The sequence below is a fragment of the Oryctolagus cuniculus genome, chromosome 18, assembly GCF_051225735.1.
Source record: "Oryctolagus cuniculus isolate XC-2025 breed Fujian yellow rabbit chromosome 18, ASM5122573v1, whole genome shotgun sequence".
Taxonomy (NCBI): domain Eukaryota; kingdom Metazoa; phylum Chordata; class Mammalia; order Lagomorpha; family Leporidae; genus Oryctolagus; species Oryctolagus cuniculus.
The window spans coordinates 69,630,746-69,653,683 of record NC_142884.1 but is presented as its reverse complement, the minus strand read 5'-3'; the positions used below and the strand labels follow the sequence as shown (position 1 = coordinate 69,653,683).

At 52.7% G+C, this 22,938-nt stretch overlaps 1 protein-coding gene across 11 annotated transcripts; it reads right to left on the bottom strand.

The window, feature by feature from the left end:
* Positions 1-1,366: 1,366 nt before the first annotated feature.
* SYCE1L (synaptonemal complex central element protein 1 like) lies at positions 1,367-22,178 on the bottom strand. 11 transcript variants are annotated; one of them, XR_016224850.1, is made up of 10 exons: positions 22,117-22,178; positions 20,887-20,946; positions 20,617-20,688; positions 20,027-20,074; positions 19,755-19,809; positions 18,120-18,183; positions 17,495-17,564; positions 17,297-17,384; positions 6,437-6,574; positions 1,367-1,504 (listed from the first exon to the last, which is right to left on the bottom strand). XR_016224850.1 is itself a non-coding variant. In XM_089319362.1 (10 exons), the coding sequence occupies exons 1-10, from the start codon at positions 22,136-22,138 to the stop codon at positions 1,454-1,456; spliced, it is 618 nt and encodes a 205-aa protein (XP_089175488.1). In that variant the 5' UTR covers positions 22,139-22,178; the 3' UTR covers positions 1,367-1,453. The 11 variants fall into 11 exon arrangements, 7 of the variants coding, with proteins under 7 accessions (XP_089175488.1, XP_069919806.2, XP_089175491.1 ...); XM_089319362.1 differs by lacking the exon at positions 6,437-6,574 and adding an exon at positions 5,830-5,920 and having other exon boundaries at positions 17,300-17,384; XM_089319363.1 differs by lacking the exon at positions 1,367-1,504 and adding an exon at positions 5,827-5,918 and having other exon boundaries at positions 6,438-6,574.
* Between the last annotated feature and the right edge of the window lie 760 nt (positions 22,179-22,938).

Sequence of the window (22,938 nt, the reverse complement as noted above, 5' to 3'; positions counted from 1 at the left end):
TTCTTACATTAGCCAAGAAAGTGGCAATGACAACTTGACCACTGAGAAACACACCCAACAGATACAAAAAGATAGCCACTCCATGAGTTTACAACACTACCGTGAATTCTGCTTTACAGGTTCAGATACTTGGTCTTTCAATGTAATGCTCAAGAACCACACCACCTATTCGCTCCTTAAGACCCCTGGGCCATATATGGACCCAGAGGGCTTTGGTGAACATTCAAAGGGCATCAGTACTTCTATGAAAGCCAAAGAGAATTCTTGTCTGCAAGCCAGTGATCTGTGACCTTTTGAAACAGGGCCTTCGACATGTCAAAGCAATTGCCATCTCCTAGAGCTAAGGAGCCATGAGTGTTGACACTTTCAATGGATGATGTTCAGTCGATCACCAGTCCAGCCACAGTCCACCGGCTCAACAGTTTGACCGCATGCCGGCCACTCATCTATTACAGTGATTATTGTTCAGCTTTACCTGGTAGAAACCGATGGCTCAAGGGCCTGAGGCTTAAGGCCAATTACAATGAGAGTAGAGTTCATTAGTCTATAGAGCTGTAGCTTCTGAAATTCCAATGGAACAGGTCTTCCGATAGTCAGAGGACCCTCAGGATACAGTCTAAGTTAGACAGACTTTGGCCCAGATGGACCAAGCTGGGCTCCTTTGTTCTGCTTCTGACTTCAGACAAAACACACAACTCCAAGACTCCAGCTCTTTACCCACCTGAGAACTGGGCAAATGAGGAACTTCCAGTACAATTAAAGTGCACGAGAACCAACATCATAATCCAAGCCCCATAATGAAGCTCACCACCTCACACATGTCTAACTGCACTTTTCCAAACTGACTGAGCCTACAGTCCCCTACAGTATCCAACCCAGCCCCACGCTCAGTTCTTGCTGTCTTTCTTACTTTGCTGCTATCATCGAAGCCTCTTTTTCTCAAATACACAAGCATTACAGTGCCTTGGGCTGCTGCCTTGGTTTCCAATCACTTCTCCATACACACGCACACTTACACACTGCCCAGAACCACATAAACCTTTCAGTCTTCAGATCTAAGATTGCAAGTCAGCTCTTGCAGGGAAACCTCCGTGGACTTCCCCAAGCCAGTGGCGGACTCCTGCAATCCCACTGGTGGCGTGCTGACATCGACCAGAACAGCTCAAAGGTCACTACAGCCTCCTTTATGTGACAGTTTGCTCAGTGTCTCTGTTCTCTGTTAGCCTCAAAGTTCCTGGAGGATTAGGACAGACCCCTAACTCGTTACATATCCCTCATCATGACCACAGTACTCACGGGCACACAATAGGTAGCTGACAATTATTGGAAAAAGAACAAGTGAGCAAGTGGAGCCTGGTAGACGTACCTCTTATTTATCTGGTTAACTGCAGCAGCAGACAAGCAGAGGAAGACACTGAACTGGAACTTGGCAGTGGATTGCCGATGCCAACGCTCAGAGATCACCATACTGGACGATTTTCGGGACCGTTCGTTCGGTCAACTGCTAAGGAAGGGAACATAGAGAGGAAACAGGATTGACCAAAGGGAGAGATGAAATCAGCAGCTCGCTTCAGGGGCAGTTACACAGAGGACTCTTGGCTCGGTCAACAGGGCCTTGTCTTTTTATCTGAGGAATCTTCTGTATTTAAGGCCAGCAGTGATGACATATGGCCTGCCCCAGGTCAGCGGAGGGACCTCGGGAGAGGCCTCCGAGGCCATTTCTGAAGGGGACTGACAGCCCAGAGCAGCTTGGCAGCATCTGCAGGAATCCCCCTCAGTCTCCCGAGCAGGACCAGAACGCTGCAGCCCAGTATCCGCAGCAGCGGTCAGTGAGCACGAAGGACGCATCTCTCGGCAGTGTCCCGGGGGGCTGTGCTTGGCACTGGGTTTGGCACACTGGCTGCTGCCGACTTCAGTCAGGGGCCATACAACTCATGCAGTTAGAAAAGGCACCGTTGTGGCTTCTTTCTGAACCCAGGAGCAAGTGGGGATAACTCAGCTGGAAGGGAACAGAACTCAGAAGCACATCAACGGGTGTCCAGATCCACAGGTTCAAGGTTGTTTTTTTTTTCCCCCAAAGAGGGTCCTTTTCATAAAGAAGAAAAGGAAAGATTTGAAAAAGTTACAGAGGGAGAGACAGAAATTGAGAGCTATCTCCCATCCGCTGGCCCACTCCTAAAAAGGCTGCAACAGCCAGGGCTGGGCCAGACAAAAGCAGGAGCCAGAAACTTCATCCAGGTCCAGGTCTCCCGTGTGGGCAGCAGGGGCCCAAGCTCTTGGGCCATCTTCTGCTGCTTTCCCTGGCTAAAGCAGAGAGCTGGATCTGAGGTTGAACAGCTGGGACTCCAACTGGCACCCATTGTAGGCAGTGGCTTTACTCGCTATGCCATGGCACAGGCCCCCATGGACCCAAGTTTGAACAGGTTATTAGCTACGAGAACTTTTGCACACTGAAAATTTCTCAGAACCTTATTGCCTCAGTTTCCCTATGGATAACAAAGTGACCCAAAGCATCGATAAAAATGACTGTTATGCCAGGTATTTTCCTTAGATGAATTCCCTTTCTATGCCCCTCTCCCCAACCCACGCTCCCACAGCAGCAGGTGCTGCCTAACCCGTGGATGCTTTTTGCAAGCTATTTCACCCCATCCAACTCCTACTGCTGCACAGCCCTAGTCATTAGCAAACCCTCATTTGTGTTTCTGGTTCCTTTAGCCCATGACACATGCTCAGATGTACAAGGATGATTTTCAGTACTCTGGTCCCCTTCTGAATATCCTTAGAACCTTCAGCCAGAACCCTCATGACATACATTCTAGACTACTGTATCACAACTCCCTACTCATTTGAATGAGCTTCATTTGGTTAAAATTCAATTCGACCTGAGTTTACTCAGTTTCTCAAGTTTTATAAAACATTCTAGGAAGGGTCACAGCAGAACTGCAATATTCTTGCTCTGAATAATAGAGACCTAACAGTAAGTTTAAAGATGGGCATTTGACACAGCTACTAATATTCCACTTAGACCTCCCTCAACTGCACCTGCATCAGTGTCTGGATTCAATTTCGAACACACACTATTCTTCCGATTCCAGTTTTCGGCTACTGTGCATCCCGGGCAACAGCAGGTGATGGTTCCAGTGCTTGGGCCCTGCTACCCACGTATGAGACTCTCGCTGAGTCCCAGGCTTTGGGCCTCGCCTGGTCCAGCCCTGGCTATTGCACAAATTTCAGGAGTGAACCGGCAGACAGAAGATCTCTGTCAACCTATCTGCCTGTCTTGGTCTCTCTACTAAATTAAAAAAGAAAACTCAGTTACCAAAAAAGCATACACACTGACTCTGGTCTTCCAGCGTGATATAGGTGTTCCATTTATCCATGGCAATACTTGTCCTGACTTCTGCTTTTCGAGTTCCCATGCATTTGTCCCCCCTCTCCCCGTCCATGACAGATTCAGCCTGTAGTTTCTGTTGTGCAACGTCATGCATGGGAAATCTTGGCTCACCACTCCGTAGAGCCCACTAATTCTTTTTTCGATATTTCTTTTCACAGTCTCATTTTAAAACTTATTTACAGTATTTATCATGAAAAATACCTTGTCATTAGAAAATGCAGAAATAGAAAAAATCCTAGAAAATATACCTGCTTGTCAAAGCCTTTATTAAAAATGAGTATTACAGGGCTGGCACTGTGGCAGAGTAGGCTAAGCCTCCACATGCGGTACCGGCATCCCATATGGGCGCTGGTTTGAGTCCCGGCTGCTCCTCTTCTAATCTAGCTCTCTGCTATGACCTGGGAAAGCAGAAGATGGCCCACGTGCTTGGGCCCCTGCACCTGTGTGGGAGGCCCAGAAGAAGCTCCTGACTCCAGATCACATCAGCTCTCGCTGCGCAGCCATTTGTGGGGTGAACCTGTGGAAGCAAGACCTCTCTCCATCTCTCTGTAACTTTCAAAAAATATTTAAAATGGGGGTATTAGAAGTTTAGATCTATGTTTCACGTATTTTCAACCAAGTAAGTTTTGAATTTAGACATTCTGAAAAAATTTGGAGAGTAACCCCCCACCCCCACTGTGGGGAGCAACTTGGACTAGACTAAGTTACTGGAATTAAGATTTATTCTATGCATCTGCTCTCCCACAATATGGTGCTGGGAGAGGAGTAAACAACTTCTACACAGCTGCCTCTCACCAATTTGACTGATGAGCTGCAGGAGCTGATCTTGCTCCTGATTGGAGGAGAGCAGCGTGTTCGGCCTGTGGCCAGCCAAGTTGGGATTGGTGGAAGAGGACTATAAAGGAGGAGAGAGACAACATGCACCAGGAACATCTGGATAACATCTGAGCAGCCCCCAAGAGAGCCGGCCGGCGGTGTGCCGCTCCCCCGCGGAAGTGGGGAAAGTGGCAGGGGGAGCCGCCCCTCCACGGAGGTGGAGGGATCGGCAGCCAACCCAGGAAGGACCAGCAGCAAACCCGGGAAGGGCCGAGCAGACAAAAAGAACAGCGCAGGGTCTAGTGTCGTTCCTCCGCGAATTGGGGAGCGACATAATGGTGCCGTGACTCGGATATGAAAGCTAGGAGCGACATAATGGTGCCGTGACTCAGATATGAAGCCTAGGAGGGATAATGGTGCCGTGACTCGGATAGGAAACCTAGGAGGGAAGAAGCGGGAAGAAGCGGGAAAATACCGGAGAGAGAGACTAGCAAAGAGCCTAGGGAAAAGCCGGACAGAAAAAGTGCCGGGAGAAATCTAGGGTTGAAAGTGAAAGCTAGAAGAAACAGACTGGGATACGGACTGTGGGGAGAAGCCAGGAGAAATGAGAGAAATATTGTTGGAAGAAACTTAGGGAAAAGTACCGGGTAGAGAAAGATATAAGCTAGGGAAAGTGAAGCCGCGGGGGCAGGCCGAAGCGGAGACGTAAGCTAGGTTGGGATTCGTCAAGTCAGCCCGGGGAACAAAAGGTGAAAAACTAAAACCAGAAGCGGAGACGTAAGCTAGGTTGGAATCCGTCAGATTAGCCCGGGGAGCAAAAGACGGGAAGTCAAACCGAAAAGCAAGACATAAGCTAGGTTGGAATTCATCAAGCCAACCCGGGAAGGACCAGCAGCAAACCCGGGAAGGGCTGAGCAGACAAAAGAACAGCGCAGGGTCTAGAGTCGTTCCTCTGCGAAGAGGCGGAGCGACACCCCACCCTGTGGCTCTTTCATCCAGGGGGCCACAAAGCTCTCCACTGGCGCTCATCTCCACCTCATCAGAGACACAACTGATCCAGGCCACTGGACACAGGTATTTCATCTGCACAGCTGTGCTTATTCTCAAAGCAGAGAGTCGATAAGCCCCTGAATAGGGCAGGCAAGGAAATGGCCATTTCATTCTCAAGTCAATGGCATTGAAACCAATACCTTCATTTCTCATTTATAGGCGAGTTGGTGAAGATCAGAGCAGAAAACTTGTCTTGCTCACACGTGTAGTCCTGAAGATCCATTTGTGTGTGTGTGTGTGTGTGTGTGTGCGTGTGTATTCCACCGCAAGAACAGATGTGCTGAGGAGGCATTTGGAAGCTGTTCCTATTGTTAATTCAGGGATTCTCAAACTGGAGCTCTCCAGCACCTGATGAGCCTGATAAACCCACGCTGCTGGGCTGCACCCCGAGTCTCCAGCGCAGTGAGTCTGGGTCAGGGCCCTTCACTGGCATCTATTAAGTTTATTAAGTTCCCAGGTGAGGCTGCTGCTACCGGCCCGGGGTTAAGTCCCCCAAAGCACTAATTAACTCAGCGGGTCTTGTTCCTGGTTGAGAGGTTTGCAATCCCAAGTGCATGTCATCTACTTACCTGGGCACCAGCCCAAATGGACCCATTCTTTGTTGGGCGATAGTGGGCACGGGCATCTTCAGAGCTTCTGCGGAGCCTAGCGTGCAGCCCGCAGCAACAGTGGTCGGCAGAAAACACAGGTCTCCCGGTGCTCAAGGTCACCAACATTCCCGCAGACCCGATGGCTGGCACCTCCCTTCCCCGGGCTTCCGGCCAACACATCAACCAATAACTAAAGTCTTGAGATTTTTACCTAATTTGGCCCTGAGGGCCCTCTGGGGAGCAGCTACTGACTAGCCCTGCCCCGTTGAGGCTGCAGGGGAGGTAGTTACCTTAGCGGAGACGGGTGGGCTAAGTTGTTGTCTTGCATGACAAAGAATTCAGACGCGAGACAGAGCAGTGGTAAGCTAGCTAGTAAGGTTTAAAGGGGTTGGGTATCCAGCAGAACGGATGGGACAGAACCTCAGGGTGCCCAGTCACTCAGACTGCAGACAGCAAGGTTACATGGTTACATGGAGACAACACACCTGGCAGCCCAGGCAAGCGGCTCAGCGGAGAGCTCAGTGCTGAGCACTTGGTCTGTATGCAGACCAGGGCTTGGAAGGGAAAGGGGGCCAGGTCTTCTCACCATTTCTCCTTCCTCTCCGCCTCCAGGACAAGGAGTTTGCTCAGTGTGAATTAGGTGAAATTCCTCCTAAGGTCTCCCTGCTCAGGGCTGTCAGACTGGAGAGCCCATCTGGCCTGGGCGCAGCCTCCCCTAGGGTACCTGCCTGGGAGGGAGGACGTAGCGGTTTTATCACTCAGTGCTGTCAGGGCAGATACCCCACCTGGTGCTGAGCAGGGAGGATTCTCCCTTGGGGGGAGGGCTGAGACCACCTCTATGGGGGTGGGGCTCCTTCTCTCTCCTCATCCCCCCCCACCAGGCTCACTTCTAACTTCCTCCTTCACAGTCATGGGTATTTGCAGCACGGCCCTCCCTGGGCTCACCATCACTCTGGTAGATGGGGTCACGCCATCTCTCCTGTGGCCAGCAGATGTGTCCACACTGGCAGACGCCCTGTGGCTCCTGCCTCTCGTGTCCTGTTTCCTCCTCCCAAGGCCTCTCCTTATGAGACGCGTGACCCCCACGAGAGCTGGATTTCCCAATGAGGGAGAGCCAAAAAGCAAGGAAGTGAAGAGACGCTGTACTCGCTGATTCCAGAGGTCAGAGAAGCCCATGAAGACGGGAGGTGGCGAGCGGCTCAATCGGTGGGTGCAGCGCATGCGCAGGAGAACCCGGGGGGGTGGGGGCTGAGCCTTTAACAGGTCCATGGGCCTCCCCCCCCCTTGGGCTTTCCACGGGGCACAGGTTGGCTGGCTTTAGCCTAACACGTGCCCTGGGCAGACTTTCTCCACGTGACTCAGGTGGTGACCGATAGGGTTTTAGGGTCAGCAGCTGCAGCGTGTATGGGGTTTTGGGTCCGTGGAATGAGGAACACTTGGGCTGTAGCCCAAAAACCACACAGAGAGGGGAGGTTTTAACTAGGCCAAAAGTGGTTTACAACATGGCTTCAAATAACTTCCGAAAAAAAAAAAAAAAAAAAAAAAAAAAAAAACTTCTTTCAGGCCCAGAAGTAGACGTGGAGGCAGCCACTAAGGGAAGGAAATCATGACTTAGGGCTCACCCAAGATTGGGTGTTTGTATGCTCTTAGACTGCACTGGAATCCCAACCCAATCACTGTCATTTCAATTTCCACACCTGGGAAGGAGCTGTCCTTTAGACATGCCCTACTCAGAGGCAAGAGTTTTACCTCCTGGGCGTGTTTCTGTTGGTGTTAGCTGGGCTTGCACGCCCTGTCTCACAGCCAAACACCTCGTGCACCAGATGCAAGCCCCCGTGGGGTGCGTGGGCAATCCCTGCCCGGTACGAGTCAGCACCGGGCCACTGAGTACAGTGAGTTTGTCCTGCACAGCTGAGTCATTTCCAACATCCTCTTCATTCCAGGCTCCTGGGCTGTTGTCGTCTTAGCTCTCTCTCTGACCAGTGCCTTCTACATTCCCCCACGGGAGGAAGGGGAAGGCAGTGGGTCCAGGATTCTTTGTCAAGGCCCTGAGGACACCCTGGGAGCCAGCAGGCAGGCGTGTCTCAAACTCGCCCCCGGGGAAGGGCCTGGGGGTTGCAGTGTTTATGCCATGTGTCAGCCGCTGTCCATCCAGGGAACAGACACTGCACCGAGATTTGGAGAAGTCGTTTAAAATAAGAGGTTATTATCTAGATATGCTCGCCGGGCAGAGAGGGCCTACCCAGTGAAACGTTGGAGAACTCCGAAGAATTGCGGTAAAGCTCCGCGGAGCAGCCGAGGGACACTCTCTGCTCGTGGGACGGCTGAGATCAAGAGCCGGCTGGACCGGCCGCGGTGAGACTCACTGACTGGCACTGGTGGAACTTGCCAGAAAGCCTTTCTCTAAGGTGTGGAGGAGTCGTTTATGGGATGTGGCATCTCACTAGCATCGCTCTGCTACCAAAGTACCAGAGGAGGTGTCCGGGAAGGCTCCAGGGTGACCCACACTGCAGGCGTCAGGTGCTGAAGAAGCAACACCAAGCAGGCACCAGCCTAGCTGGACGGACGCAGAAACAGGGAGATCTCTCTAGCGCCCTCTACTGAGTAAGTCTGGCAAAAAAAAAAGACTGTGTAAAGGGCTCCAATCCACTTTAACCCAGGTGGTGAAGGTGCCTTTGGAGAGGCAATATACTGTTAACTGACAAGAGCACCATATGGGCGCCGGTTCAATTCCCCGCTACCCCGGGTGCTCCACTTCTGATCCAGCTCTCTGGGAAAAGAGAAAGCAGTGAAAGATGGCCCATATGCTGGGGCCCCTGTACCCACACGGGAGAGCCAGACTGGGCTGGCCCAGTCCCGGCCGTTGTAGCCATCTGGGAGAGTGAACAGCAGATGCAAAATCTGTCTCTCCCTCTCTGTGGCTCTTTCAAGTTAATCTTTAAAAAAAAGTGAAGTGTAGAGGAAGCGCAACGTGAGAGCTGAGTGGGATGCAGCCGAGAGTGTGCTGTTCGGCCTTGACCAAGGGAGTCACCCAGTGCTGCCCAAGGACCCCGACGACCCCGCTTTAAGGACACAGAAGCAGCACAGAACTCTGCAGGCCTGGTCTTCCCCCAAAGGGTCTTTCAAAGCCAAGATCACACCCATTCGAAGAAAGAATACTGAGTATCTGGTTACTGATCGAATGGACACTTCTTGCTCTGAATAGTATTTCAAAGGTTCACAAATTCCTTCTAATTCTATGACTAAAAGTCACTTCTTTTTAAAGATTTTATTTACTTATTTGAGAGGTAGAGTTACAGTGAGAGGGAGAGACAGAAGGGTCTTCCTTCCGTTGGTTCACTCCCCAAATGGCCACAATGGCTGGAACTCGCTGAAGCCAGGAACCAGGAGCTTCTCCCTGGTCTCTCATATGAGTACAGGGGCCCAAGCACTTGGGCCATCTTCTACTGCTTTCCCAGGCTACAGCAGAGAGCTGGATCGGAAGAGGAGCAGCCGGGACTAGAACCGGTGCCCATATGGGATGCTGGTGCCGCAGGTGGAGAATTAACCTACTGCGCCACAGTACCGGCCCCAAAACAGTCACTTGGGATCTCACAGGGCGCAATGTCCATCCCCAGTGCTGCACTCAAACACTGTGCTGGCAAGAATGCTGCAGAAAGGGCTGGCATGGCGGCGAGGTGGGTAAAGCTGCAGCCTGTGACACCGCCATCCCACACGGGCTCCGGTCTGTGCGCTGGCTGCTCTGCTCACAATTCAGCTCCCTGCTAACAGCCTGGGAGAGAAGCAGCAGATGGCTCAAGTGTTTGGGCCCCTGCACCGACGTGGGAGAACCAATTGAAGCTCTTGGCTTTGGCCGGGCTCATCTCTGGCCACTGCAGCCACCTGGAGAGTGAACCAACAGATGGCAGATCTTTCTATCCCTAACCCTTTCAAGATAAATCAATCAATCTGAAAAATAAAGAATGCTGCAGGAGAAATAATTTCAGAGCAACGTGTCAATTCTCGTGGTTTAGTTCAACAAAGTCTTCTCTCAGATGTAACTACTTGTTCAATCACATGTTTATTTTCTCACATGGAATTGCTTCTGTTCCTCCATAAGGAAGGCATTGTACTCTCCAAAAATCAAACAGCCACTCTGCAGGGCAGCAGGCAGCAAACTACAGCCTACAGGTCCAATCTAGCCTCTCTGTGGTTTCTGAAGGAATTATAATCTGTGAATAATTCTATACTTCTCAACGGTCACATGAGCATCTCCATGATATTCTCAGTTTCACCTCTCGACTTGCTAAAATGTTTACTCTCTGGTGCTTTTAAAAATAAACGTTGCTGATCCTTGCCTTATCCTGGATTATTTACTGAAATCGAGTTACTGAGAATGTTGACACTGAATCAGACTCTTCGCTGAGAGCAGGGTCCTGTTCTACTTCTAACAGACATCAGTGGGCCTCTCGGCTTCTAACACAAGTATCTCTTGGTGTTTCTCCTCTATTTCCAGCTAATATTTCATCAGCCTAACAGGGAAGGAAAGATCTTTGTCACCCTGCTTGTACACAGGTCTCTGGCCTTCTCTTCTGTGCTTGCATGCTGGACCCTAAGATTCTGATGTACACGATCCACCTGTCATTCCCACAGTGCTCTGTGCCTTCTCTCTTTGCCGTGACTCTCTTCTCCAGCGAGGCGCCTGAGCTTGCTTCTTCACTGGTCTCCCCTTGCCTGTGAAGACTCAGCATGATCTGTGTTAGATGTGAGGCTTCCCCAGAACCTGCTGTGTGCCTCTGTCTTTGAATTCTTCGTCCTGGATGGCCCTATCCATTAGGTTGTGCGTTATCAGTGCACGGTTCTATTGAACAGGCCCTGGAAAAACTGGTACCTGAATAGGCAAGTCAAGTAAAGAGTCATACCAAGAAAAATACTTTTAAAAAAAGTGTATTTATTTATTTGAAAGGCAGAGTTACAGAGAAGGAGATGCAGAGACAGAGAGAGTGCTCTTCCACCTGTTGGTTCACTCCCCAAATGGCCGCAAAGGCCAGGGCTGAGCCAGGAGCTTCATTCGGGCTTCCCACATGGGTGCAGGGGCCCAAGCACTTGGGCCATTGTTCACTGCTTTCGCAGGCCGTCAGCAGGGAGCTGGATCAGAAGTGCAGCAGCCAGGACTCAAACCGGCACCCATGTGGGATGCTGGCACTGCAGACGGCTGCTTTACCTGCTATGCCACAGTCCCGGCCCCAAAAACACATTCTTAAAAAGAAATTTGTTGGAAGAATACTATCAGTCTAAATACAATGCGAAAAGATACATTCAAGAAAAAAAATAAAACGATATAACACATACCATTTTCTTTTCTGGAAGACTCAACAAGGCCACGATACTTAATGCAAAATGTAATTTGATCCAAACAACAATCGTTTCAGGCTCTGTGTTTTTAATGAATAAACCACCTGATTCTGGAGCTCATACAGGACAGAAGCTATCCTGGGAAAATCCTGGAAAGGTACGATGTTGAGGAGGTCTCTCCCGCCCCTTTAGACTTTTCCAAGGGCTAAGACTGAGAAGCTCGGCCTCTGTGCATGGGAAGAGCGGCAGAGAGAGGAATGGAATAAACAGCTCAGCAGGTACGCGCAGATCAAAGCACAAGGATACCCCTCACACCCACTGGGGTGACTGTGGTCACTTGAGGCTGAGGAAGTAGAGACACTGAACCCCTCGCCCTCTGCTGGTGGAAATGTAGAGTGGTTTACCCACTGGGAGAAACAGTGTGCTGCTTCCTCACACAGCAAGAGTGCCGCTGCCTCCTCCACACACTGAACGCGTTTCCTTGTGAGTCTACACTCACTGCTGGGATTCCTGGGCCGTGGGATAGCTCTTTCTAATCTTTTGAGGACTCTCTGCACTGTCTTCCACAGTGGGTATACCTTCAAGTAAGAGCTCCCTTTTCTTCAAAACCTCACCAGCCCTTGTCATCTTTTGTCTTTTTGATAACTGCCATTCAACACAGAGGGAGGGGTTTTCATTGTTGTTGTACTTTGCATTTCCCTGACACTGAGTGACATTGAGCCATCTGCATATACTTGTTGGCCATTTCTGCATATTCTTTTGATGAGTAAGTATCTATTTAGGTTGTTTGCCAATTTTTTACATTGGATCATTTTCTGAGTTGCTCATATATTCTGGATGTTATCAAATGTATGGATTTCAAATACTTTCTCCCACTGCATGGCTGGCTCTTCGCTACCTTGTTTCCTTTGCCATGCAGAGGCCTTTTAGCTTGATATAATCCCATGTCTGTTTTTGTTTTTGTTGCCTGTGCATTTGGGATCTTTGGGGTCCTTTTTTTTTTTTTTTTTTTTTTTTTTGACAGGCAGAGTGTACAGTGAGAGAGAGAGACAGAGAGAAAGGTCTTCCTTTGCTGTTGGTTCTTCCCCCAATGACCACCGTGGTCTGCGCACTGCAGCCGGGGCTTCGCGCTGATCCTAAGCCAGGAGCCAGGTGCTTCTCCTGGTCTCCCATGCAGGTGCAGGGCCCAAGCACTTGAACCATCCTCCACTGCCTTCCCGGGCCATAGCAGAGAGCTGGCCTGGAAGAGTTGCAACTGGGACAGAATCCGGTGCCCCAACTGGGATTAGAACCAGGGATGCTGGCACCGCAGGCGGAGGATTAATCTAGTGAGCCGTGGCCCCATTTGGGGTCTTATCCCTCAAATCACTGCCAAGTACAATGTCATGAAACATTCCACGATAGTCAAGATATGGAACCAAGTGTCCATCAGCAAATAACTGGATGAAGAAAATGTGGTTCAGATTCATGACGGAATACTATCCAGCCACGAGTGACAAAGCGGATGAACTTCGAAGACGTTAAGTGAAATCAACCAGCACAGAAAGATGGTGTGATCTTCCTCACATATGGCGTGTGAAACAGTCACCCTCAGAGGTATAGAGTAAAGGTTTCCGGATGCTGGGGAGGGTAGGGGCAAGGGGTGACAAGGAGATGTTGGTTAACAGGTGCAAAGTTACAGTTACATTTGAGAAATTAGTAGTAGGTTAAGCATCTGCCTGTGGTTCCAGAATCCATATGGGAGTCAGTTTAAAACTTGGCTGCTTCACTTCTGATCCTGCTCCCCGTTAATACACCTAGGAAAGCAGCAGAGCATGGCCCAAGTGCTTGGGCCCCTGCACCCAGCATGGGAGGCCCAGAGGAAGCACCTGGCTCCTAGCTTCAGATTGGCCCATCTCTGGCCATTAGGGGAGCAGACGAGTGGACTGCAGACCGCTCTCACTGCCTCTCAATAAATACATCTTTAAAAAAATTCTCCAACCAACAAACCCATCTCCAGTACCACACATAGAAAGTTAACATTAACTCAACATCATCCAAATTTCAGTCCATTCTTAAATTTTCCTAAAGTCCTCAAAATGTCCATCATAGTGGTTTCCCGTGAGCCATTACCCAAGTTTCAACTAAGTATCATGAACCATCTTCCCCCAGGGAGACAGGCAGAATAACAGCTTGCAAAGACGTTCATAAACGAATCCACAGAACCGACAAATAAGTGACCTTCAGGGACCTGGTAGCTATGACTTAGCTACACAGCATGCGATGCAGACATTCTCCTGGATTACCTGGGTGGCTCTCACGAAATCACAAGAGAAGGAGATGTGAGCATGGGGGCGGAGACCAGAGCAGTGAGTGAAGGACCCCAAAGAACCTTCAAAAATAAGAATAGACACTCCCCGCAATCAACCAGAACACCCTGCCCTTAGTGCCCGGCGATGTGGGACTGTGATCGCAGAGTTTGCAGTAACCTGTCAGAGCAGCAACAGGAAGCTAAGGCACCGGCCTCCTGACACCAAGTCAGGTCTGCAAGGCAAGTGCTCTACAGGGCTTTTCACTGTGTCCCTTTCCTTCTGATGAAAGCTCAACACTTGCAGCAAGACTCTGGGTAAAACAGGGCAGGGGCCAGCGCCACGGCTCTCTAGGCTAATCCTCCGCCTTGTGGCACCGGCACACCGGGTTCTAGTCCTGGTCGGGGCGCTGGATTCTGTCCCGGTTGTCCCTCTTCCAGGCCAGCTCTCTGCTGTGGCCAGGGAGTGCAGTGGAGGATGGCCCAAGTGCTTGGGCCCTGCACCCCATGGGAGACCAGGAGAAGTACCTGGCTCCTGCCATCGGATCAGTGTGGTGCGCCGGCTGCAGCACGCCGGCCGTGGCGGCCACTGGAGGGTGAACCAATAGCAAAGGAAGACCTTTCTCTCTGTCTCTCTCTCACTGTCCACTCTGTCAAAAAAAAAAAAAAAAAAAAAAAAGACAGGACAGGGGCTGTGGCATAGTGGGTAAAGACAGGCAGGGGCTGTGGCGTAGTGGGTAAAGACAGGGCAGGGGTGTGGTTAAAGCTGCCACCTGCATGCTGGCATCCCATGTGGGTGCTGGTTCGTGTCCCAGCTGTTGCACTTTCGATCCAACTCACCACTAATAGCCTGGGAAAAGCAGCGGAAATGGCCCAAGTGCTCAGGCCCCTGCACCCACAGGGGAGACCAGGATGAAGCTCCTGGCTTCAGCCTGGCCGAGCCCAGGCTGTCAGGGCCACCTGGGGAGTGAATCAGCAGATGGAAGATCTCCCTCTTCCTTTCTCTCTGTAACTCTTTCAAATAAAGAAATCTTTCCAAATAATCCCAAGACATTCAACATACGAAGAATACATGGTCAAACTTGCAGAAGGTCAAACTGTGTGGCCGGCCACTGGGGATGCTAAGCTTGGCCTTTGGACCAGGTGGTCATCACACTCCCCCATCCCTCCACGGGGAGGGCACATCCCTTTTCCAGAGTTCGTCAACACACTGCAGAAGCAAACCTTGAAAGCACGTGACTACCCTTCCACCAATGGCCTTTCACCCTGTGGTAAGAGCATCTATTAACCACTCATGCCTGAGTCAGTTACTTCATTCTGGATTACAGGATGGTGATTTAAAAAAATAATAATTTACTTATTTATCTGACAAGCAGTGTGACAGAAAGAGAGGGAGAAGCAGAGTGAGAGGTCTTCCACCCACTGGTTCACTTCCCAAATGGCCACAACTGCCCAGGCCTGGTGAGGCCAAAGCCAGGAGACTGGAACTCCACCTCGGTCTCCCACATGGGTGCAGGGGCCCGAGCCCTTGGGCCATCTTTCGCTGCTTCCCCAGGTGCATTAGCAGGGAGCTGGATGAGAAGTAGAGCAGCCAGGACTGGAAGCAGCGTCCCGATATGGGATGCCAGTGTTAGTCAGGGGCTTAACCCACTGGGGCACAGTGCAACTCCTAGAAGGCTCACGCTTAATTTCTACCTTTCCTTCCTCAGTTACTCCTAGCTATCATTCTTCTATAAAGGAAGTTTTTTTTTTCCCTTTTCCTTTAAGTTTTAGGAGCATCCTGGTAGACCATTTTTTTAATTCCATCTATTACTTGGCTGCTTAGACCTGTTAGTCTCCTGCAGTTTAGATCAGTGTCATGCCTCCCCCAGTACAGTCACCGCTTGGTAATGCTTAGACTAGAAATAATAAGAAGTGGCCTGTTTGGGGACAACACAGTATAGGGTAGGACTCACCTACCAAGGTCACCAAGCCATAAACAGAGGCTGTCCCTATGCCAGAGACACAGAGAGGATGATGAAGAGGGTGAGATTCCCTAAAGATTCCCGGAAGCCTTGGGGGACTGGAGTCTGCGGCACCCGGCTGTGAGCAGTGGCCCTAGCATTGAAGATCCCTGGGAGTCCCCGTGGAACGGGGGTAACGACGGCGAGACCCAGCATTTGCTGAGCTCACTGTACCACCTGTATGTACAACCTCCATTTGTCTCGTCTCCAAACGGGACTAACAAGCCTCATAATGAAAGTCGGCACTGACTGCGCATTTACTGTATGAAAATCTCGATTCTAAGATACAGGGGCCAGCGTAGGTAAGGCCACCGTCTACACCGGCATCCCACATGCTGGTTCCGGGCCTGACTGCTCCGCTTCCACTCCAGCTCCCTGCTGACGGCCTGGGAAGGGGAGCAGAAAATGGCCCGAGGGTTTGGGCCCTTGCCACCAATGTGGAGACTGGGATGAAGCTCCTGGCTTCGACATGGCCTTGGCTGCTGTGGACATCTAGGGAGTGAACCAGCAGATGGAAGATCTCGGTCTCTCCCTCTCTCTATTCTGACTTTCAAATAAGTCACTAAGGAGCCGGCTAAGCCTCTACCTGCAGTGCCAGCATCCCATCCCATATGGGTGCTGGTTCATGTCCTGGCTGCTGCTTTTCCCATCCAGCTCTCTGCTATGGGCTGGGATAGCAGTAGAAGATGGCTTGGGCCCCTGCACTAGTGTGGGAGACCTGGAAGAAGCTCCTGGCTCCAGATTGGCACAGTTGCAGCGGTTGCAGCCATCTGGGGAGTGAACCAGCGGATGGAAAATCTCTCTGTCTCTCCCTCTGTCTCTAACTCAGCTTCTGAAATAAATAAATAAATAAATCTGAAAAAAAAATTAAAAGGAATACACACTTTGGTGTGCCTCACCTGTAGCCTTGGAATAACTAACAATAAAACATGATATGAACCATTCAGTGAACACTTAAGGGACACACGTCTCAACTTCCGCGGGTGCCAAGTCCTCCGTGCAGGGTACCGCAAACCAGGCTAACGCATAAACCGCCTGGGTCTCCGCAGCTCTCTGACGTTGTCTCCCTCCCCTCCCCGCCTCACATTTTTGGGCAGCCTCACCTCGGAGCCTGTCGCTCCGCCGGCCACTTCCAGTCTCAGCACCCAGGGAGGGCCCTGGAGGACCGCGCGCCAGCGAGGTTGAGAGGGGCAGGCAGCGCGGGCTGGCGGGCAATGGGGCGGGTGGGCGAGGCTGGGAGTCCCTGGAGCACGCAAACGCGCCCTGACCTGGGTCCCTGACGCGTGCGCTCGCCGCCCCGAGGTGCGGACGGGGAGGCAGGCCATGGTAATCAGGTACTGCCCCTGTGCACCTGCGGCGAGCCCTGTCCAGAGCGCCCGACCGCCCAGCTGCCCAGCACAGACTCAACCAACGGGGGCGCAGCGGGGTCCGGAATCATCGCCTTTATTTCTTGGCTGGCCTTGGAAGAAAGTAGGGAGCGCCGGGTCCCATCGGCCTTGGGGGGCGTCCGGGCGGCTCCAGGTCCTCCTCGCGGCGGGCGCTGGCGAGCGGGGCGCAAGGCTGCGGGCAGTGAGCGTCCAGGCTGCGAGGGGCCCGGCTCTCCGGCGCCCCCGCCTGCGCCCAGCCGCTGTCCCTGCCCCACGGGGACGTCCTGCGCCCTACCTCCCGGTCGCCGGCCCCGGCCTCGCGGGCACGCTGGGCTTGTGCAGAGAGCTGCAGCCGAGCCTTCTCCAGCTCCGCCCTCGGCCTGCGGGGAAGGTCAGAGGGAGGAGGAAGGCGGGCATTCCCTCCCCGTTTGCCCAGGGCCCCGTCCCCGTCTCACCCGTCGTCTTCAGCCGAGAGACCCCGGGCCTCGGGCGGCGAGCGCAGCCGCTGCTCCACCTCCTGCAGCTTGGCGCGCACCTGCGACTCTGCGCGAGGGAGGGGCGGGGCGTCAGTGCCGGGCTCGGGGGCGGGGCCCGAGGGCGGGGCGTCGGGGAGGGGCGGGGCCTGGGGCACGCCCCCTCGCGTCCAGTCTCACGCTCCGATTGCAGCTGCTCCTGGCTGCTCTGCAGCGCGCCGATCTCCCGGGCCAGTCTCTCCTCTAGCATCTGCGAGGACCGCGAGGACCAAGAGGAGGCCCGAAGGCCTGTCAGTGTCTGTGGCCTACCCGGGCCCCTCCACGCTTCTCCTCAAGTCTGCACATTATTTCTTCCTTCGCTGTGCAAGTTGCACTGTGGCTGCAGGCCCATTCCCCAAGTGTGCTCTCCCTGCCCCATCGAGCTACTCATTTTCTTGACTGCAGTCTGGGTATCATGCCTCCCCCGCCCCCGTTCAGGCTGGATGTCAAAGCCTCAGCCCTTTGGGGTCACCACTGCCTCCCCCTGCCTGCAGGGCCGCCCGCGGCAGCCTCAGGCAGGTCAGTGGACAAATGACCTGCCTGTGGCTTTCCCGGCATTTCTCAGCAGGCAATGCTGCACGAGGCCGTGGAGGGTGGCGGGAGGGGGCCAGGTCTGATGCAAAACCCAAGGGAAGGAATAGGCGGGGGAGAGAAGGAAGTCTCCCATGAGACACAGGACCAGAACTGGGCTGGGCACCGGGTCAGCCAGTGCAGGCACTCGAGCTGGGAGAAGCGGCCCTGGCTGCAGGCAATGATGATGGCTCACGTGGAATTCCCAGAGGTCCTTGTGCTGGCCCATGCCATCGTCCAGCTGGCCTTGGACATCCAATCTGGGGGCAGACAGCCAGGAGTCAGAGAACTAAGCAGGCGAAACCCACGCACCGCCCGGCAGGTCTGGGGCGTCTCTGGCACAAGCCTTCAAATGCTTGCCCGCTGCTCCAGTGCCGCCTCGACTGCGAGCTCGGTCAGGGGTCTTAACCCCTCCCCCATGGCTCCTTTTTCAACAAACTCCCGGATGCAGGCCCACCCCCACCCGCCACCCAGTGGTCCGCTGGACCCCAGGCTTGGCAGCTGCCCCGGCTTCCCCTGACTCCCTGAGATGTGCAAGTTCTCGACAGAAGTCTGCCGCATGCACTCCCACACCATGGGCTGCCTAGCACGAGAAGGACAGTCTCTCTCTCTCTCTCTCTCTCTCTCTCTCTCTCTCTCTCACACACACACACACACACACACACACACACACACCGTCATAGCCTCCTCATGGCCACAGCACTCCCGTCAGCAGGACTGAGGGCTGGGGGGGGGGGGGTCTCTCTGTAACAGTAACCCAACTCCTTCACCCCTCCCAAGCCAGCCTCTGCGGCCTCTGCAGTGGCTGTCATCGTGTCCGTCCTGTCCCCCATCAAACTGTGCCTTCTCGAGAAAGCTCTGTGCAGGATTCATTTGAATCGCCTTGTGGACTCTAAATAAAGTCCTTGCTTCCAGCCCCGATGTGCACCTTCTCTGTGATTGTGACAATTTACTTAACCACTCTGGGTCTGCTTCCTCCGACACACACTGGCCGTGGTGCCGGGAGGGTGATATTAGCCCTAAACTCATCTATTCTGATGAGCAGGAGAACACAGTCATGTGCTGTGTGAACTCTGGCTAGCCAGCAGCATATGCATCAGGGGGCCCTTCAAGTCATACTGCCTGGCGGCCCTGTAGCCTTCTCAGTTTGTGTCACCACACACTACGGTGCTCGTGTCATGAAATGTAAATGAACACAGATGCTCTTCAGTGCGTGATGAGTGGGTAAACACTCGCCTACAGTGACTGTTCACCAACAGGTTTGCTGCACACACAGTCACTGGTTATTAAGGTGTGACACCTCTGGTGGTCACAGGAACGTTCAAAAAACACAAGCGGTTGCTTTGTGGAATGGACAGTTAACTGGGTGGGTGAGTGGCTGCCTGAAGATGCGGCTGTTGAGGGAGATGATGAGTGATGGATGACGGCTGGATGGAGAACTAAAGGACGGGTGGATGCCTGCATGATGCTCCCTGGACTGGCAATGTGATTAGATAGCCGGATAGGTAAAAGGATGAGTGGGTTGATGGGTGGCTGGGGCAATGGATGACTGAGGCCTAAAATGGACAGGTAGATAAATGAAGGGATGGCAGGGAAGCTGGACGGCCAACAAGGTATGAGTTAGAATACGCCAGTGGCAGTTGATAAAATCAGAAATGATTCAACGAGTGGATTAAGGTTAATACCAGCACCCAGGGTCTTTTTGTCTGGCTGTCCTAGTTTACAGAAGAGGACACTGGTTGGTGCGTGTCCGGGATTCCCTCCCCCAGCTCGGGCCTCCTCCCCCTCCCAGCTGGCGGGGTCGGGGAAGGGCTGGGGCCGACGCTGCTACCTCTGAGCCTCGCCTTCTTTCTCTTGGCAGTGCAGCTGGAGCATCCACAGCGCCTCTGTGCAGAGAGGAACCAGGAAGGCCTGGTTTGCTGGAGGAAAGGCGGCCCCGTCGTGGGGGCACGGGAGGGTGGGGAGGGGGCATCGCTGGGGGTTTATTCCAAATGAGGGAGAGATCTGAGCGTTCAGGGGAGCGTCCTGACTCAGAGGCAGTGGGATTTCTCTGGCTGCCCTGGGAGTACCACAACGAGGAAGACACAGCAACTTGGGAAGTACCTTGCTTTTTGTTCAAGACCTCCTCTAGGTGCGCTTTCTCTGCATTCACTGGAAAACACAAAGACACCTTCAGCCCCCAAGAGTCACATCTTGCAATGGCAGAAGTCACAAAGAAGGCGTGGTGCAGCCTCAGGGGAGGGGAGATGCATTTTTGCAACTCTTGCACCCACCTGCCAGGGAGCACCCTGACCAGCTTCTCCCCCTCAACCCAATCCTGCCCCTGCACCCCCCCCCACACACACACATTCCCACACTGAATGGCGTCAAGACCCAGAAAAAACATGCAAGGTTTCCGCTGAGGGGAGAGGACCATAAAGAAAGAAATGCATCGTGTCAGGGTGAAGGAACTCAAGGGAGCGAGAGTGACAGAGAGAGGGTGGGATTCTGCTTTGCTATGAGACTGTCAAGGCAGGGTTGTCAGGATACAGTGAGAACTGGGGGCCAGAGTGTGACGGGAAAGCAGGAAGCAGTCAGATGTGCTGGCCGACAGCAGTGCAGGCGAGGGAACCGCCTGTGTGAAGGTTGGGAGATATTTGCAGAACATCAGCAGGGGCCACGGGATCACTGAGCTCAAGTTCAGCCCCACTTACAGGAGTCCAGTTCCCTGCGCAGGGCTTCCCAGAGAGCCTGGGCCTCTCCCACCTCCTCGCTGGACTTCTTAGCTGGGTCAGGGAAGGGAAGAAGCCACCGTGTGAGTGCAGCCTCAGGCCTTGCTGTTTGCTTGCAGATAGCAACACTGCTCCTTTGTCCCCAGGTAACCCCGGGGGAGGCCTGGATTTTACAGATGAGGAAACAGAGGCATCCCCCATCTGGCCTCTTCCTGCTGACCTCAGCTGGCCAGTGCAGGTCCCCAAGTTTACCTTGCTGAAGCTCGTTAATCCGGTTAATCAGGTCCTCGATCTGGGGCTCCAAGCTCCCTTCTGAGGAGAACGGGAAAGACTGAGCCAAGAGAGATGCCAGGTGGCTAAGGCAGGTGGAGGAGGGGTCGGTTCTGGCTCCGGACACCTGCTGCATGCTGCGCTCTGTACAAGGCCCTTGCTGGGCTTGCAGTCTGGGTGGGGGACTTGGACATTGAGTCCATTTGTGCAGCGGTAACTGCAGGGAGGGGAACTCAAGTGAGGGCAGGTGTCAAAGAGCAAGGGGGTAAAAGGTGATTCTTGAGATACAGAAATTAGGCCAGGAGGCAGGCTCTGCAAACCGGGGACTGCAGAGTGTGAGTAGATCCACTGCCGGCAGAGGGCGCACGTGGAGACACCTGCTCATCCCTCCCTGGCTTCAAGACTGACAACCCAGAGCTCCAGCAAGAGGCTGTGTGCCCCTGAGACACTGTGGAGCCAATGAACTTGGGCCGGTGCTTCTCCAGGGTCACCACCTTCCGCTCCTGTGACCTGCAGACAGCAGGCATTTTCCACAGCGCTGATAAAGATGGCTGGACACTCCTAGCTGTCTTTACTCTACTGGAGAAGGAGGTCCGGTCACTACTCATTTCCAGTCCGGCAATTTCTGTACATCACACTTGATGCTAGAGAATTTTAGCTGGGCGGTGGGCCCAACGTACCTCTTCTGCACGCGGCCAGCGTAGAGGAAGTGGGGGTCCCTTCTAAGGGACAGCCACTCACCTCAAACCAGGCCAGGACACTGCCCTAGCCCTGCTGTGGGACTGGATGCTACTTGGCTCCCAAGTCCTTCTCAACAAGCAAAGCAAGGCGCAAAGCCACGTGCACTGCTGTTTGTATATCACAAGGGAGGAGGACGACTTTACCCCCAGGCATTTTTACTTTTAATCTCTGGAAAGAGGCTTCAAAATTTAAAGTTATTGTGTGCCTTTTGTTCAGAGATGTGGATGACTGGGTGTGTGTGTGTGTGTGCAGGTAGGATAGGTAGGTAGGGGTAGGTTTCCCCAACCCTTTACATTTTTTGAATTTTGAACTGCAGGGCTATATTTTTGGTTCAGATAACTAAGCTGGATAAGAGGGAGAGAAAGCCATGGGATGATCTCCCCAAGATGGGACACTGAGGGGGCTGGGTTTGAACCACGTTTGTCTGATTCAAAACCTAAGGCCAAGGCTCAGGCACAGGAGACACGTGACCTTTCTGCAGCTTTGTCACCATCGTCACCAAGTCTTCAGTCTTCTTCGAAGACCTGACTGGTCCTGTGGAGATGAAAACCAGAGTTACAGGACCAGTGAGGACGAAAGGGATGGTGGAAAGGTCCACCCAGTGTGGGAGGGGCCCCTGTGGGTGCCGCAGACACACCCTCCCTAAGTGCAGCTCCAGGACTTGGGCTCCGACCACCCACATAGGAGCCCCGATCGAGTTCCTGGCTCTTGGCTTTGTCATGGCCCAGCCCGAGTTGTCAGGGGCATTTGGAGAGTGACCCAGCAAAATGGAAGGGCTCTCTCTGTGTCTCTCCATCTCTCCTCTGTCACTCTGCCATTCAAGTAGGTAAACATTAAGAAAATGAGTTAAAAGGTCAAATCCCAGTGAGCACAAGATGAAAGGCATCTCACAAAACATATCTGACGGCCAACATATGAAAGAAGACACGGTGAACTGTGAGACACATGTGTCCCTTAGACTCCAAGTTCCCCACTTTCCCTCCTCAGAAGCTGCTAGAAATACAAGCTCTCTGTGGACATGAGGACATGGCTCAATTCCTCTGTAAGCATACGTCTCATTTTCCTGTGTGCCTGGCAGCATGTCACAGAAGAGGCCCACGTCTTGTATATTTCATTTGACACGGTACTCGGGTGACCTTTTTCCTGGTTTCGGTGGCTGCAAAGAGTTTCACTGCACAGACCACAATGTAAGCGCAATTGCCTACTCTTGCATATTTAGAGGGTTTCCCTTTTTTTTTCTGTTAATAGCAATGCCACAGTGATGTCTGTATTTGTTTTCTCCAGGTGCTGTAA

What these genes read in the sequence shown, in the direction of transcription:
- SYCE1L (XM_089319361.1), bottom strand. Translation starts at nt 22,138, where the DNA reads ATGGTGACAAAGCTGCAGAAAG. An exon ending in GGTGACAAAGCTGCAGAAAG is followed by an intron (nt 20,947 to 22,116) that starts GTCACGTGTCTC and finishes CGTTCTCCTCAG; the next exon opens with AAGGGAGCTTGGAGCCCCAG. An exon ending in CCGGGGCCGGCGACCGGGAG is followed by an intron (nt 17,057 to 17,136) that starts GTAGGGCGCAGG and finishes GGCCCCTCGCAG; the next exon opens with CCTGGACGCTCACTGCCCGC.